The 14,434-nt window shown below is 32.6% G+C and overlaps 1 protein-coding gene across 6 annotated transcripts in view; it reads left to right on the top strand.

Annotated features, from left to right (window-relative positions):
- Arid4b (AT-rich interaction domain 4B) overlaps positions 1-14,434 on the top strand; it is a 134,381-nt gene that overhangs the window by 75,168 nt on the left and 44,779 nt on the right. For all 6 annotated transcript variants that reach the window (XM_063260064.1, XM_063260063.1, XM_063260062.1 and 3 more), the window contains exons 8-14: positions 351-489; positions 4,255-4,334; positions 7,110-7,186; positions 8,504-8,658; positions 11,722-11,794; positions 13,219-13,313; positions 14,110-14,207. In XM_063260064.1, coding sequence (XP_063116134.1) covers positions 351-489; positions 4,255-4,334; positions 7,110-7,186; positions 8,504-8,658; positions 11,722-11,794; positions 13,219-13,313; positions 14,110-14,207 — 717 coding nt within the window. The remainder of the gene's footprint in view (positions 1-350; positions 490-4,254; positions 4,335-7,109; positions 7,187-8,503; positions 8,659-11,721; positions 11,795-13,218; positions 13,314-14,109; positions 14,208-14,434) is intronic.

The following is a 14,434-nucleotide window of genomic DNA, read 5'->3' as shown; positions in this document are numbered from 1 at the left end:
TTTCCCCAACTCCTAAAGTCTGAGATTGGACTCTGATATTTTAGTATAGCAGTGAGATGTTTAGTATGGGACTATCAACTTTCTGAGGATTTGTGAAATACTCTTATCTTTCCTCATAGCCTATTAAAATAGTAGTAAATAAAAAAGACATTTAGGAATATAAGATGCTTTCTTGTGAAGATACTCTTTCTGTTATTCTTTAGAACCTCAGAAACATTTTAAAACTTAAACTGGCCATTTCGTAGACTTCACAAAATACGAAAAAAAGCTCTAGAATACCTGTGTTCGTTATTGGTATGTTAACTCTTTGTGAAGATAAATAGAAATATCTTTATTTTCTCTCTCCCTAGACCAGAGGAGGAGTCTTCATCGTCCTCCAGTGATGAAGATGATGATGATAGGAAACAGATTGATGAATTATTAGGCAAAGTTGTATGTGTAGATTATGTTAGTTTGGATAAAAAGAAAACACTGTGGTTTCCAGCATTGGTGAGTAGCTTCAGATTTAAGTTTAATTTTTAACTTAAAAATGTAAGTTTACAAAGAAAAAATTTTCTTACTAGTTTCTTCATAGGTAAAAAATGGGGTTTTGTTTCTAGTGCTATAAAGTTCACACAAAGTTTACTTTGAAAATGTTCTTGAATACAAAGTATTCTTGATAACATTCAAAAAACAAAATTTCAATACCTAGACATATCACTTGATTATTATACTCTTTCAATTTTGGGTGAAAAATTCATAATGTAGACTTGTTAAATTTAAGTGTGAAGTCTGGACTGCATTTATACATTACGTTGATCTTTTCAATAAATTCATGTATCTACTTCATGTTTTCACCAGGTTTGCAACTCTTTTAAGTTCTAGGTTGCTTTTAGAACTTTTCTCAACATTGTCTTTGTGTGGTTGTGACAAGGTACTTCAGTGTTTCATTATTAAGAGTATCCTCATTATTGTCCTAAGTTGTATATAACTCTTAACTGTAATGGCAAGACTTTTGAACTTTTTCTGATTTGTTTTTGCTAACCAGTAGCCCCTTTGCAAGTTGGAAGAGCCCTGTATAGGAGTCCATTTCCATATATATATATATGGACTGGTATCATTTACAGACCTAATTAGGCTGTCTTTCAACTAATCTTTTTTGGTAAATGACAGAATCATTGGTAATTCTTTAAATAATGCAGGTTCAACTAGTAAGTAGTCATATACTTAAGATTTTACTTTTGTGGTAGTATGTATACATTTCTCTCTGGATAAAGTATAATTGCATAAATTGAAAGGTTTAAATTTCAAACAAGTGACTGAACAACTCAAGATCTTTTTAGAATCAACTCAAAGTTTTAACTTTCTGTTTTGTTTTATGGTATTGAAGATTGAATCAGTTACATCCTTGGTCTTTAAAAACAGTTACTTTTTATTATTATTAGAGATAAGATTTCCCTAAGTTGCCCAGGCTGGGCTTGAACTTGTGATCTTCTTGACTCAGCCTTCCAGAGTGGTGGGATATTAGATGTGCATCACCACACTTGACTTGAACTCTTACCTTCTGAAAGTGTGTGTCTTTGCTTTAGTATTACTCCTGATTTTTCCTGAAATGGCGTTATTTGTGTCAAGCACTGGAAAACCCATCTTTTTCAGATAGATTGTCCTTACCTCCAGTTTCTAAATACTAACGTAAAGATCCATTCATTAAGTATACATGGCAGATACTGTTCTCCTCAATTCTAACAACTACTTTGTCCTCATATCAGAAGACAGAATGGATCAAAATCATTCCTTGTTCTCATGTTTTTTCACTGCTATTAATAATTAACCAAATTCCCCTAGAATTTATTTTCTTCTAATGGCATTGAATAAATTTTTTTTTGTTTTCTTAAGGATATTTAATACATGGTTGTTAAATATGATGGCACTTTTTTATGTACTCAGCATTTTTCAAAGTAGTTTATAAGGATTGATCCATTAAATGAAATAGAGTTTCTCTGTTCTGGTTAAGTTTAAAACTTTTTGTTTTTTAATCTGCTAACATTTATCTTCATCCTCTTATTTTCCTTTTTTCACTTACTACCCCTTGCAAAAACTTGGATATGGTATTAAAATACATGGTTTTATTTTTATTTTATGTATGTATGTATTTATTTTTGGTACCAAAAATTGAACTCAAGACCTTACACTTGCCAAGAAGGTGCTATGCTGCTGAGCTAAATACCTGGCTCTGGAAATTTATATCTATAATATATACAAACTCTTGTATAGTTATGGTTTTGATGAACTAAGCTAACCAACCATGATGTCAAGTACTCCTCAGAGGAAAAGGAATGAAATAATATGTTGTAGAATAGAAACATCTTTTTGCTTTGTGTTGTCTGCTGTGATGTTTTTGTTGTCCTTTTCACTGAATGTGTTTTATATTCTTTAGTGTTTAGTTCAGAGTTTGACACAATTAGTAAATTTTAGCTCATGTAATATAATGAATAATGATGGCAACTTTTAATAAATACAAATGTAAATACCGTGGTACTTCTATATGTATCCATCCATCCATCATTTATTGGATATTGCCTGTTACGTAGAAGAACTGTGCTATCATGTATGGTGAATTATCATTTAGTCCCATTTAGAGAAAACTTGCCATATTTTGGTTTAATGAACAAGATGAAAAATTAGATAATGTATGTGTTCATTTCTTTGTTCTTAAAGCACTAAGATGCTTTAAAATTTTCCTTTGAAAGTGTTTTTAAATACTAGTGTGCCATTTTTTCAGACAGCAGAAGTAGTATTGTTTAACCCAAATAGAGACTGAGAAATATTATCCCCAGGCCCCTAAAAGAGTTATTGGAAATCAAACTGAGGATATCACACTTGCCAGGCAGGCACTGTCACTCAACTATATCCCTGGCCCACTCCTATTTTTAAGAGGAGGAAATCTTTGCTTCTGGCACTAAGTTTTACCAGCCTCTCATCTTCTAAACATGTTTTAGTGTTGTAATTTGACGTTGAGAATATATGAATCCATATTCTCTTTAGCATCTCTCTCTTTTATAGTCTCAGTTGCAGAGATAACAAAGTGAACTGCATTTGGGATCTATAAATAACATACATAAATGACAGGATAAAATGCACAAATGGTGGGGCTGGGGATTTAGCTCAGCGGCGTAAGCACCTGCCTTGCAAGCAGGCGGTCGTGAGTTCGATCCCTGGTACCGATGAAAAAGACAAAAAAAAAAAAAAATGCACAAATGGCTCTTATGACAGAACGAATCTACTTTTTCCCACTGTCAGGAGTGGCCAAAGCTATCATATATGCAGTTTGAAAAACTTGTGTCTCATTAGAGAAAAATTAGTGACTTTGGTTCACATTTGCCCTAAGTTTTTAGCACTCTCATATTTAGAACCTAGATTTATATTTTAGTGTCCAGATTTGGAGTAGAAGGCATCTTTCTTACATAATATTAGCCACAAGTGATATCTGTGTATCATCATCTTCACTGTACATGCTTTGTATTCTTTATCCCCAGTGATTAGATCAGGAAATGATATTTGAGCTCCCAACTTGTCTGTTCGGTATCTCTATTTAGAGATCCTTTAGCCATCTCAAAACATAAGTTCTAACTGTTACTAACTCATCCTTTATGCCCAAACTTGGCCTTTCTCATTGTTTTTCTTCATGTAAACGCATTTGTACAACAGAGATAACTGAGTGTTGTCTTCCCTCTCATCTTTATACTTCTGTAGTTATCTGTAATTGCCATTCCCTTGATTTACCATTGTCATCATTTTAAATCCAAGCCACTGTTTCTCACCTAGGTGAATGGAGTAGTGAAAGCTTTTAATTCTTGCCTTTCTGTGAATTTAATAGGTAAATGTGTTGTGGCGTACACTTAGCTTTCAGACTATTTTAGTTTATCCTAAGAATTAGGCCTCCAGGACTTTGAAAGTACTGGACTTCCTCTTAGCCATTATGCAGCTCTACTTATTTGCTTTCTCTTTCTAGAATTGGGCCCATAGCTTCTTCCAAGTCATAGCCGTATTTCTGCTTTGAGAACCATGCTTTTGACTAGAGCTAGGAGGATGTAGATTAGGATGTCAGTGTATAATTTACTTAATGTTTGCTCTGTCATGTGTATGCATGTTTACATGTAAACAAACTGGTTTTTAAAGTTCAAGCTTTAGTTATTTTTAAAAAGAATTTTAATAGTAGCTGCTTACCTAAATAAGGCTTCCTTAATTATAATAGTTTCATACTTCTTTTTAAAGGTCGTTTGTCCTGATTGTAGTGATGAGATTGCTGTGAAAAAAGACAACATTCTTGTTCGATCTTTCAAAGATGGAAAATTGTGAGTATTATTCATTTAGTCTGGAAAACTTCTCTATAGAGCCAGGCATGTTGGCATATTGCTGTAATCTTAGCACTTGGAAGGCTGAGGCAGGAGAACTAGTTAAGAGTTTGAGGCCAGAGTGAGCTACATAGTGAGTTCAAAAGCCACTGTAGACTATATAGCAAATCCTGTCTCAGGCAACAACAGAAAAAACTTCTCTATAAATATATTTTCTTTTTTCAAATTACGATGTTTCAGTGGTCAGTTAATTATTTTCAGTGATCTTAGACTTTTATTTTTCATCATACAGAATGTTTTTATAGAGAACTGTTTACCACATCTTTATTAAATGTGGTGGTCTCAAAGTATCTTGTCTTATTCATTGTTATCTTTTCTAAACTGCACTGTCAAACAGTCTTGTCAACATTTGCTTATAGGATAAGTGATGATTTGTTGAGGCAAATTGTATGTTTCTAGTACCTGATATACTTCACCTTTGTTTTTTTTTTTTTTTTAATAGCGGGGATTGAACTCTTTACCTTGTGATTGCCAGGAAGGCACTTATGCCGCTAAGCTAAATCCCCAGCCCAGTACCTAATACTTTATTGTACTGGCACTTCTTTTTTTTCCATCTTTTTGAGACAGAGTCTCACTATGTAGGTCAAGCTGGCCTTGAGCTTACTTTGTAGCCCAGGCTGGTCTCAAACTCAGAAAAATCCTCTTGCCTCAGCCCTCCGAGTGCTGGGACTACAGCTGTGTACCACCAGCCGGACAGATCCTAACATTTCTTTAGGGTTTATTCTTTTTTTTTTTTTTTTTTTTTTTTTCTTTTTTGTTTTTATTGGTACTAGGGATCGAACTCACGACTGCTCACTTGCAAGGAAGGCGCTTATGCTGCTGAGCTAAATCCCCAGCCCCTAGGGTTTATTCTTGATGGCTTTGTTAATACTTTCTATTATTTTTCCTTATGCATAATGGTTGTAGTGATATTTATAGAGTATTTGACTTCCCTGACCAAGTGGGTTATTTTATGTTACATTTTAATTGATGTGTCATGTTGCATGCTTTTAGCACTGAATTCAGAATTTGTGTGGGTTTTTGTTTTTCTTAACAGTTACATGGTGAGGGGGCTGGAGATTTAGCCCAGCAGTATAAGTGCCTGCCTGGCAAGCACAAGCTTCTGAGTTTGACCCTGGTACCCCCCCCCACACACACACACATATACAAAGTTAAAGAATTACATGTTTGGGGCCAGGGATTTAGCTCAATGACATCACTGCCTACCTGGCAAAGTACGAGGTTGTGAGTTCAATCCCCAGTACTCCTCCCCCACTGACTGCCAAAAAAGAATTACATGGTTAAGAGTGGCAAGATAGTTTTTATTGAGCCTTACTAGGTGCCAGTACCTGAAAGAGGCATGGTTTAAGATTGGTGTCTGGGTTTTATTAATTATGGAAAACAAGTTATAAAAACAACCTATGGAACTAACTTTAACAACATTGAGATGATAAGTATTTGTATACTGAATTTGAATACTAGCTTGATAATACTGTAAAATTATTGTCAGGGAGTATGGCAGGTGGGGAGATGGGAATCAAAGGATACAAACTTTCAGTTGTGAGATGTGTGAGCTCTTAAGGTTTAATGTATAGCATAACTATAGTTCCTAATACTGTTAAATATTTGATATTTGCTAAGAGACTAGTCTCACACAGGCTCACCTGTACCCCAAAATGAGGTGTTAGATGTGTTAGTTAACTTCATTGTGGTAATCATTTCACAGAATATATATCTAAAGAATCATCACATTGTACACTTTGAATATATACAGTTTTGTCAATTACTATACTTAAGTAAAACTGAAAAAAATGATATATCTTATTTTTAGATTTATGGTAATGATACACTTCTATTAAAAAACAGTGAAATATAAATGAAATTACATAAAATCTGGAGGCTTTCAGAATAATAGGTGTGAGATAAGCAATAGGTGGTGACTGAAACAGTGACACTGAATTTATGATTTTTGTAGTTGAGTGATAGATGTGGTGTTTATTAGACAATTGTTTCGTGTATGTTTGAAATTTAAGAATACCAGTCTGAAAAATGTATTTGTAATAGTTTTTAGGTTTTTGTGGATCAGTGAACGTAAGCTAAATGGCACAGAACCTTAATAATGATTTAGTAGGTTATTTTTGTTTTTTCTCTTGTCATTTTTAGAAGACATGGTCTTGCTATGCAGCTTAGGTTAGCCTTAAACATGCTATGGAACTCAGGCTGCTGTCTGACTCAGATGATCTTCACGTCTGAGCCTCCAGAGTGTTGGTATTATAGGCTTGTACCACTATGCGTGGTTGATGATGTAGTAGTTGAAAATTTGAAAAACAATGTGATAGAACCTGTCTGAGTTACTTTCTTCTAACCTTCCTCATGGGCAGGAAATTCCATAAAAGGATTTAATCCTTAAAAATTTGCTTGTAAGAAAAATTTTTGCTTGTGAGCCCAGAATTTAGTTTTAATAAGTAGTTATTAAAAGAATGTTACAAACTAGTAAATTTTCTTCCAGCTGTAAACTAAATAAATATGTGCTTATCCAGTGATAATGGCAGATTTTTTTTATTATTTTTTACTGAACACATGCATTCTGTCATCCAAACATTCTTAGTTAGCATTATTAGCACCTACATAGAACATTATTTGTGGTTTGCAATTCTGTGTAGTCACTGTATAGTCAGTATTCTCATGTTTGCAGGTCTCTTAATTTCTCATATTTTCTCTTAATAAATATTGTAGCACTTCAGTTCCGAGAAAAGATGTTCATGAAATTACTATTGACACTGCACCAAAGCCCGATGCTATATTAAAACAAGGTAAGGGAAATCTTGGAGTAAGTTACAATTAAAAACTGTTGTTTTTTTTTTTTTTTTTCTTTTTTTCTGGTACTGGGGATTGAACTCAGAACTTCATGCTTGCCAGGCAAGCGCTTATGCCACAGAGCCCTGACCCCAAACTGATACGTTTTTTGAAAATTAAATGTTCACTTGTTGATATAAAAACGTCTTTATTTTTATTTATTTATTTTTACCAGCAAAGTCCTTAAAGTTATATATTGGTTCTGTATAATTTTACTACTTTTGAAACACATATGTCTTTTGTCATATAGGGTTTTTTTTCTTTTTCTCTCTTTTAATTTATAATTAGGGACAGTAATCTGGAAAAATGAGAAGGAATTGTACCATTAACTGTTATGATAGTCTGGCTTTTGCCTAAGAAGTAAAACCTTATTAACTAGGGATTGGTAGAAAAAGGGATGAGTAGTTTGATTTGTTATCTCTCAGTAATGATTACATTCATGGTTACAAGGGATGTACATTATATACATGTTTATGATATTTCATTGGGGAATATACTATAATGCGTCTGTTACTTTGTTTTTGCCATGATAAATTATTTTCCTTTTGCCCTTACCAGTTAAACCTAATAATACACTGTGTATACCACCACAAAATAGAATTTAGTTTATGACTTATTTTCATGTTGGTTAAAAAGAATGATTATGTTTAGCTAATTTTAGATGATGCTAATCGTTGATATAGTTTTAATTAATACTTAACCAAAAGTAATAAGAACATATTTATGATCATTTTTTAGATATTATATGTTTATTATAGTGGCTATGTGCCTGGTATGTAATACTGTTAAGTAATTTTTGGATAAAATATTAAATGATTACCTACATTAAAGTCATTTTTAGCAGAAAAGCTTAATTGCTGTGTAAATAAAACTGCTTCTTTACTCTTGTGTTTGTCTGAACCTTCAGTGGTGGTAGTATTGCCATTTGTAAAATGGGTATTCAATGCATAGAATTGATAGAACTAAATAAATTGCTTCATACACAAATAGCATAATGTGTAGGATATTGTAAACAATCGGTGACAGTGGTAGCAAACAGTAGTTTAATTTCTTTATCTTTTATAGTGAATTTTTAATATTATTTTATTTCTGAGACAGTATCTTGCTGATATATAGTTCAAGCTAACCTTGAACTTGTACCAATCCTTCTTCCTCAGTTTTCCCAGGGCTGGAATAACAGGCGTGTTCCACCTTGCCTGTGTTTTTGTTTAATATTTTCAGTCAGTTCAGTTGTCTTAAACTCTCTACTTCACATACTTATGGTCTGTTTCCAGCCTTTGATCAGGCACTTGAATTTCACAAAAGTAGAACTATTCCTGCTAATTGGAAGACTGAATTGAAAGAAGATAGCTCTAGCAGTGAGGCAGAGGAAGAGGAGGAAGAAGAAGATGATGAAAAAGAAAAGGAGGATAATAGCAGTGAAGAAGAGGTAAATAAAAACAGTTGATGTCTGTTAAAATTATAAATAACTATTTAGGGTATGGCATGAAGTCAGTCATAAATATTTATAGTATTATAAATATTTAAATATAAAATTATGTTTAATAGTCGTAACAGTCAAGTTGTTTACTTCTCTTAAAATAGAAATATAGTATTGTGAAATTAAAAATACTGTTTAGTTATCCTGTTAATTTAAGAATGTTTCTTAATATTACTGTTTTTGGCTTATCATGTTATAATTGTCCATTTCTTAATACTATAAAGTACTTTTCACAATCTACACATGACAACTGTCATTTCATGACCTGTGTACGTCTATATAGTCATTGAAATACTTGGAAAAGTTAAAGTATATCTTTCATCTAATATTAAAAGAAAAACATCAAAAAAAAAGATTAGTATCTCTTTTGATTTAGAGGATTTGAAATCTGTCTAACATGAACAGTTAACATTTATGAAATTGTGTGAATGAAGGAGCTAAAGCTTTGGATTTTGTTGTTAACTAGTATTTAGGTCTGACAGTGACAGGCACTCTTTAATGCAGGATGGCTTCATGACAGTTATTGAGCAGGATAATGGTGGGTATTATTTTTGACCATGAAGTGAATTTCAGTGTGTTTAGAAAATTACATACTGTCTTTAAATATATAATATTTTTGGCAAGTCACAAAATTTTGCCATTTAATATTGAAAAGTATTAGTGAAACATAACTGTTTAGAAAGTAATGTGTTGGAATTTAGTCATCTATCACAGTGGGTAGTGTAAAAATGTTTAGTCTTTTCCCTGACTTACTTCTTTGTATTAAAATGGTAAAGTCACATGTTGATGTACACCTAAAATCCCAGCCTTCTCACAAGTTGAAGCAGGAGGATCTCAAGGTCATGCCTAGGCTGAGCAATTTAATGATTTAGAGAAGGTTTGACTCAAAAATTAAAACATAGTGGGCTGAGGATATTGTTTCATGCAAAAGCCTGGATTCAGTACCCAGTATTGTAAAGAGAAAAATGGAAAAAAAAAAAAAAAAAAAAGGGTAAAAGTGAGCTATCACTCCCTTAATGTAAACCTTGTTGACTGTAGTTCAGGCTAGAATTCACTGTATATCCTGTTATTACAGAAGTCAAGCGTGAAGTAGGATGTGGTGGTGCATACCTGTAATCCCAGCACTTAGGAGGCTGACACAGAAAGATTACTACAAGTGTGAGGCCAGCCTGGGCTACATAGTGAGACCCTGTCTCAAAAAACAAATAGACAAAAAACCAACAACCCAATTAAACAAACTCTAGCTTCTAGATGAAACCTTCTTTATGAGTTACTCGCCGCCTCTTTTTTTTTCCCATGACTTTTTTTGGTTTGTCTTTCCCATTTGATGTTCATGCTGTAGTAATGTCAAATTACATACCTGCTGCCAGCATGTTTTGCTTTCACTGGTCCTGCTTCAGAATCCTGTCAGTCAGCCATCAGTGTAAATGTAAACCTCCTATGAACCATTTGCTCCACTACCTCAGGAATGTTGATTGCTGAATTGGTCATATTTTTATCATGTGTCTACATGTATGTATATGTATATTACATATATTTATTTAGATTATGTCTCGATTTTCTCTCACACTCATAGCTCCGGTGAGGGACTGTGTATTCTACTCAGGGGGTCTGCCATAATGCATAATGTAAAGAAGATCAGTGAATATTATCAAAACTTTCATTGCTAGAGTTGGGTTTTAACAGGTATTTTTATAAAAGAAAACTAATCTCCAGTTTCAGTGTTTTCTAAAGCTAAATACAAACTGAGTTTGGCAGTTTATTTAAGTCAGGTTTTGTACAATGGAAACATTGCAATAATGTGTTAAGTAGATCTCTTTAGATTTATATGTGCTTACCCTACCAAAACCCAGCATATATGTATAAATTGAGTAATATAGACTTACCATAAGCAAATTAATGATTATCGTTTATTATTTTAGCTCAGCTACCAATTAGCAATCATATAGTTCATTAACATATTTTTAAGTTATTTTAAAATTTGTCTTCTTTTACTATGCTGGCTTTTAAAATAAAATGACAAATTTCATTAGATCAGTAGCATTAAGGACATTATTTTCCAAATTGAAAAATGACCTCTTTAGATTTATTGAGAGTATAAGTTGAATATCCTCTTACTATTAGAACTATATATATATATATTTTAGCCAGTGTAACTATAAAGCTTATCTATATCTTTTAGGTTATTTTTTCTGCAGTTAACACCTAATCATGTTCTATAATGACAGGCTCCATAGCTTTTCTTTCTTCCCTTTTTTTTTTCTTTTGTTTTGGCACCTAGTATAGTGCCTACACTTAAAGGTGCTCATTAAATGTTTATTGAATGAATGAAAGTCATGAATCGGTGAGTTCCTCAGTCTTACCTACTACCCTGCTCCTTGCAGGTTGCCTCAGGACCAGCTCCCTACTGCCACAGCCCTTGGCCACAGCAGCAAGAAGCTAGTCCTTTCCTTGTAATTGATAATTCGGGGAACTCTTTTATTACTTGAAGATTTCCCTAAGTCTGAATCTTCAGGTATTGTAGATCAAGTTCGTTCCCCACTTATTGATCATATAAGCTTGAAGTACTATACAGTGGGGCTGCCTATAACCAAGGATTCTTATAGTTATAGCTAATGGGACTTGTATTTGTATAGTTCCTGGAGCATTAATAGACTGATGTCAGATAAACCCTGTGACCCTATTTAATATAAATAAGAGTAGGTCTTTAGCCTGTGACCCTGATTTAAATAATCTGTCATAACAGTAAAAAGTTTATGCACAATCTTACAAGAATTTATGTTTAGAATTCTAACTTTTGAGATAATTTTTAGGACATATTCTTTTATATAACATAAAATATGTAAACGTAAATGGCATTCAACAGCTTAATATGAGGAAACAATTTTATTTGGAATTATACCCTTGAAATATTTCAATGAATTATTAGTCTTTGCTGTTGGCAGGAAATCTGCTTGTATTACTAAAATGCTGAATTGAGGAAGTTAATTTTTCTTTTGCCATTAAAATTAGGAAGAAATAGAACCATTTCCAGAAGAAAGGGAGAACTTCCTTCAGCAGTTGTATAAATTCATGGAAGACAGAGGTGAGTGGTTTTGTTTATATTCATTTTTGAAACTTTAGTGAATGTTTCAGTGAGATAGTTTTTTAAAAATCAGAATTTAGCTCCTTAAGCTTTGTGTCACTATAATTAAGATTGTGTTTTTGACTACTGATACTAAAACATGCAGCGGAATACATGTCATAGTAATGTAAGAAGTTGTCAATGTTTTGATAGCTATTATCCCTGAGGACACATAAATGCTTATATCCTGTCAGTCTTCTCACCTTTCTGTGCCATGTGAAATAGCTATTATATTATGAAAGAGTAGCAGAATAGGAGCCCTAGGACCATCTTACTAGCACCTACACTAAGCCCTTACTAAAGTCTCCAAGGGTATATATATATATATATAGGCAGACAGAGCCAGAGACTACACTCTTAATATGGATCTGAAGTCTTTTTATGACCCAGACACATAGAATTAAGAGAATGAAACCATCCACAGAGAACCAGAAAGAAAGCTATGAGGTTTGCTTCATTTTATAGGATCTACCTAATATAAAAGAAGTACAAATACTGAGAGAAAAAGAGGGGATCAAATGTTTATTGATTCTTACCTTACTTGTATGAATGGAGACTTTACCTATAAAGTATATTCTTTTTTAGTCTTTTGTATAAGATACATGAAAAAAATGAAAAGTGATTAACATCTATTTGAGAATATATGATAAAACATAATTAAGGCACTCATGTTTTTTGGAAGTGGGGTGTAGATTGCTGCCTATCTCTACCTTTTTAATATTCTCTGGCAATTACTCCACAACGTATTTTTTTTTTTTTTCACAACGTATTTTTTTTGTTTGGTTTGATTTTTTGGGTACCGAGGCTCGAATTCATGACCTTGCCCTTATACCACTGAGCTAAATCCCCAGTTTGTCTCTACTTTTTAAACTAATCCTCTACCAATTTTTAGTAGTTCAGTAATTTGTATTAGTGTCCTTGTCTTCATTTTATTGTGTCAGATTGAAATAAAACCTTAACTTTACTGTAGAGTCATTGTTTGGAGTAGTGGTGAATTACTAAAATATGAAGAAATAATAAAAGTTATTCTTCTTGTGAAGCACCTGCCCAATGAAGTATTTCAGTACTATTTTTATATCAACAATTTTTATTTCTCTAATTTTTAGAAAGTTTGTTTGTGTTGGCATTTTATTTTGTTTTACTTGGTAGTTATTCTCTTTCTCACTAGAGGAAAGAAGGTAGAGTAAAACATGTAAGGTTTCAGAGATCTGGTATGCAAAAACATTAAAAAAGTAACATAGGCTTATATCAGGACTTTTAACGGATCCTTTTCTCTCATATATATAGCATTATACATATGTTTACTGGCGTAATTTCCATTCTTTGAGATTTTAGGTAAAAAATACAGTGTAGAGTGCTAATTTTTTTTGTATTTTCTTTAACAGGTACACCTATTAACAAACGACCTGTACTTGGATATCGAAATTTGAATCTTTTTAAGTTATTCAGACTTGTACACAAACTTGGAGGATTTGATAACGTAAGTCTTACATTTTGAAATGAAACATCTTTTTCACTCAACATATTGTTTTAGATATAAGCTGTCAGTAAAACTGTCTATTAATAAAAATACAGTAATAAAAGGAAAAGAAAATGGAAAATACAGTTGAGAAACAGCTTTTCTTCTTGAATAGAATTTTAAATTTTACTTACAGATTTTTTTTAAGATGAACTTTCTAAGGTACTGTTAAGTTTATCAAATTTTCTTGAAAGGCCTATGCATATCTGAGTCATAGTATAATCACTCTGGTGGAAGTTCTTTCTCTTTGTTTCACTAGATTGTATGCTTCTTGAGTGTAGGGATCCGTCTTACAGTGTTAAAACTGTGTCTTTCACAGTTCCTTATTAGATAGAAAATGTTCTGAAGAAATAATGTTAAGCCTGCCATGATGTATGATACATACGATACATGAATATGCTGTGAAGTAAAATGTTTCACTAATTTCAGTAGGACTAGTACAATTTATTAGTTTAAACATTTTATGGAAATATCTTTTTTTCTGTGTTAACAGAATTTGATTTAAAGACCTGGATGTGTTTATTATTAATTTAGTTGGGTTTATTTAAAACTCAAATAATCTAGTATTATATATTTAATTTCTGAGATTTTGTGACTACTCAGTTTTTAAATTTTTTAACCAGTTTGTCAAGTTTGATAGTTATCATTTCTTTGAGTCTAAAAGCAAAAAATACGAGCATATAATTACGTATTCTCTGTCAAAGTCTTATGTTCCCATCTTTTAATTTGAGAATTTTTATTTCATTTTGTCCATTAGATTGAAAGTGGAGCTGTTTGGAAACAGGTCTACCAGGACCTTGGAATCCCTGTATTAAATTCAGCTGCAGGATACAATGTTAAATGTGCTTATAAAAAGTAAGTTAGTGTACTTGGTACAACCATGTATTACATTTTACCTGGAAAGCAGGGTAGAGTTTATTTTTGCAGGTTATTTTATTATCATCACAGAAGAAACAAGAAAATTTTACTAATCACTCTCTAATAGCATTTTTTAGTGTATTCTGTACATACTAGACTTTTGACAAATCCTCTGAATTTTTTATGGCCAAGAACATTTGTGAAATACTCTATAGAGGTTAAGA

This window comes from Cavia porcellus, unplaced genomic scaffold (genome assembly GCF_034190915.1).
Source record: "Cavia porcellus strain 051 isolate PalLab524CR breed Dunkin Hartley unplaced genomic scaffold, mCavPor4.1 scaffold_13, whole genome shotgun sequence".
NCBI lineage: Eukaryota > Metazoa > Chordata > Mammalia > Rodentia > Caviidae > Cavia > Cavia porcellus.
Note: the sequence above shows the minus strand (reverse complement) of the source record. Positions and strands in the feature narration are given on the sequence as shown.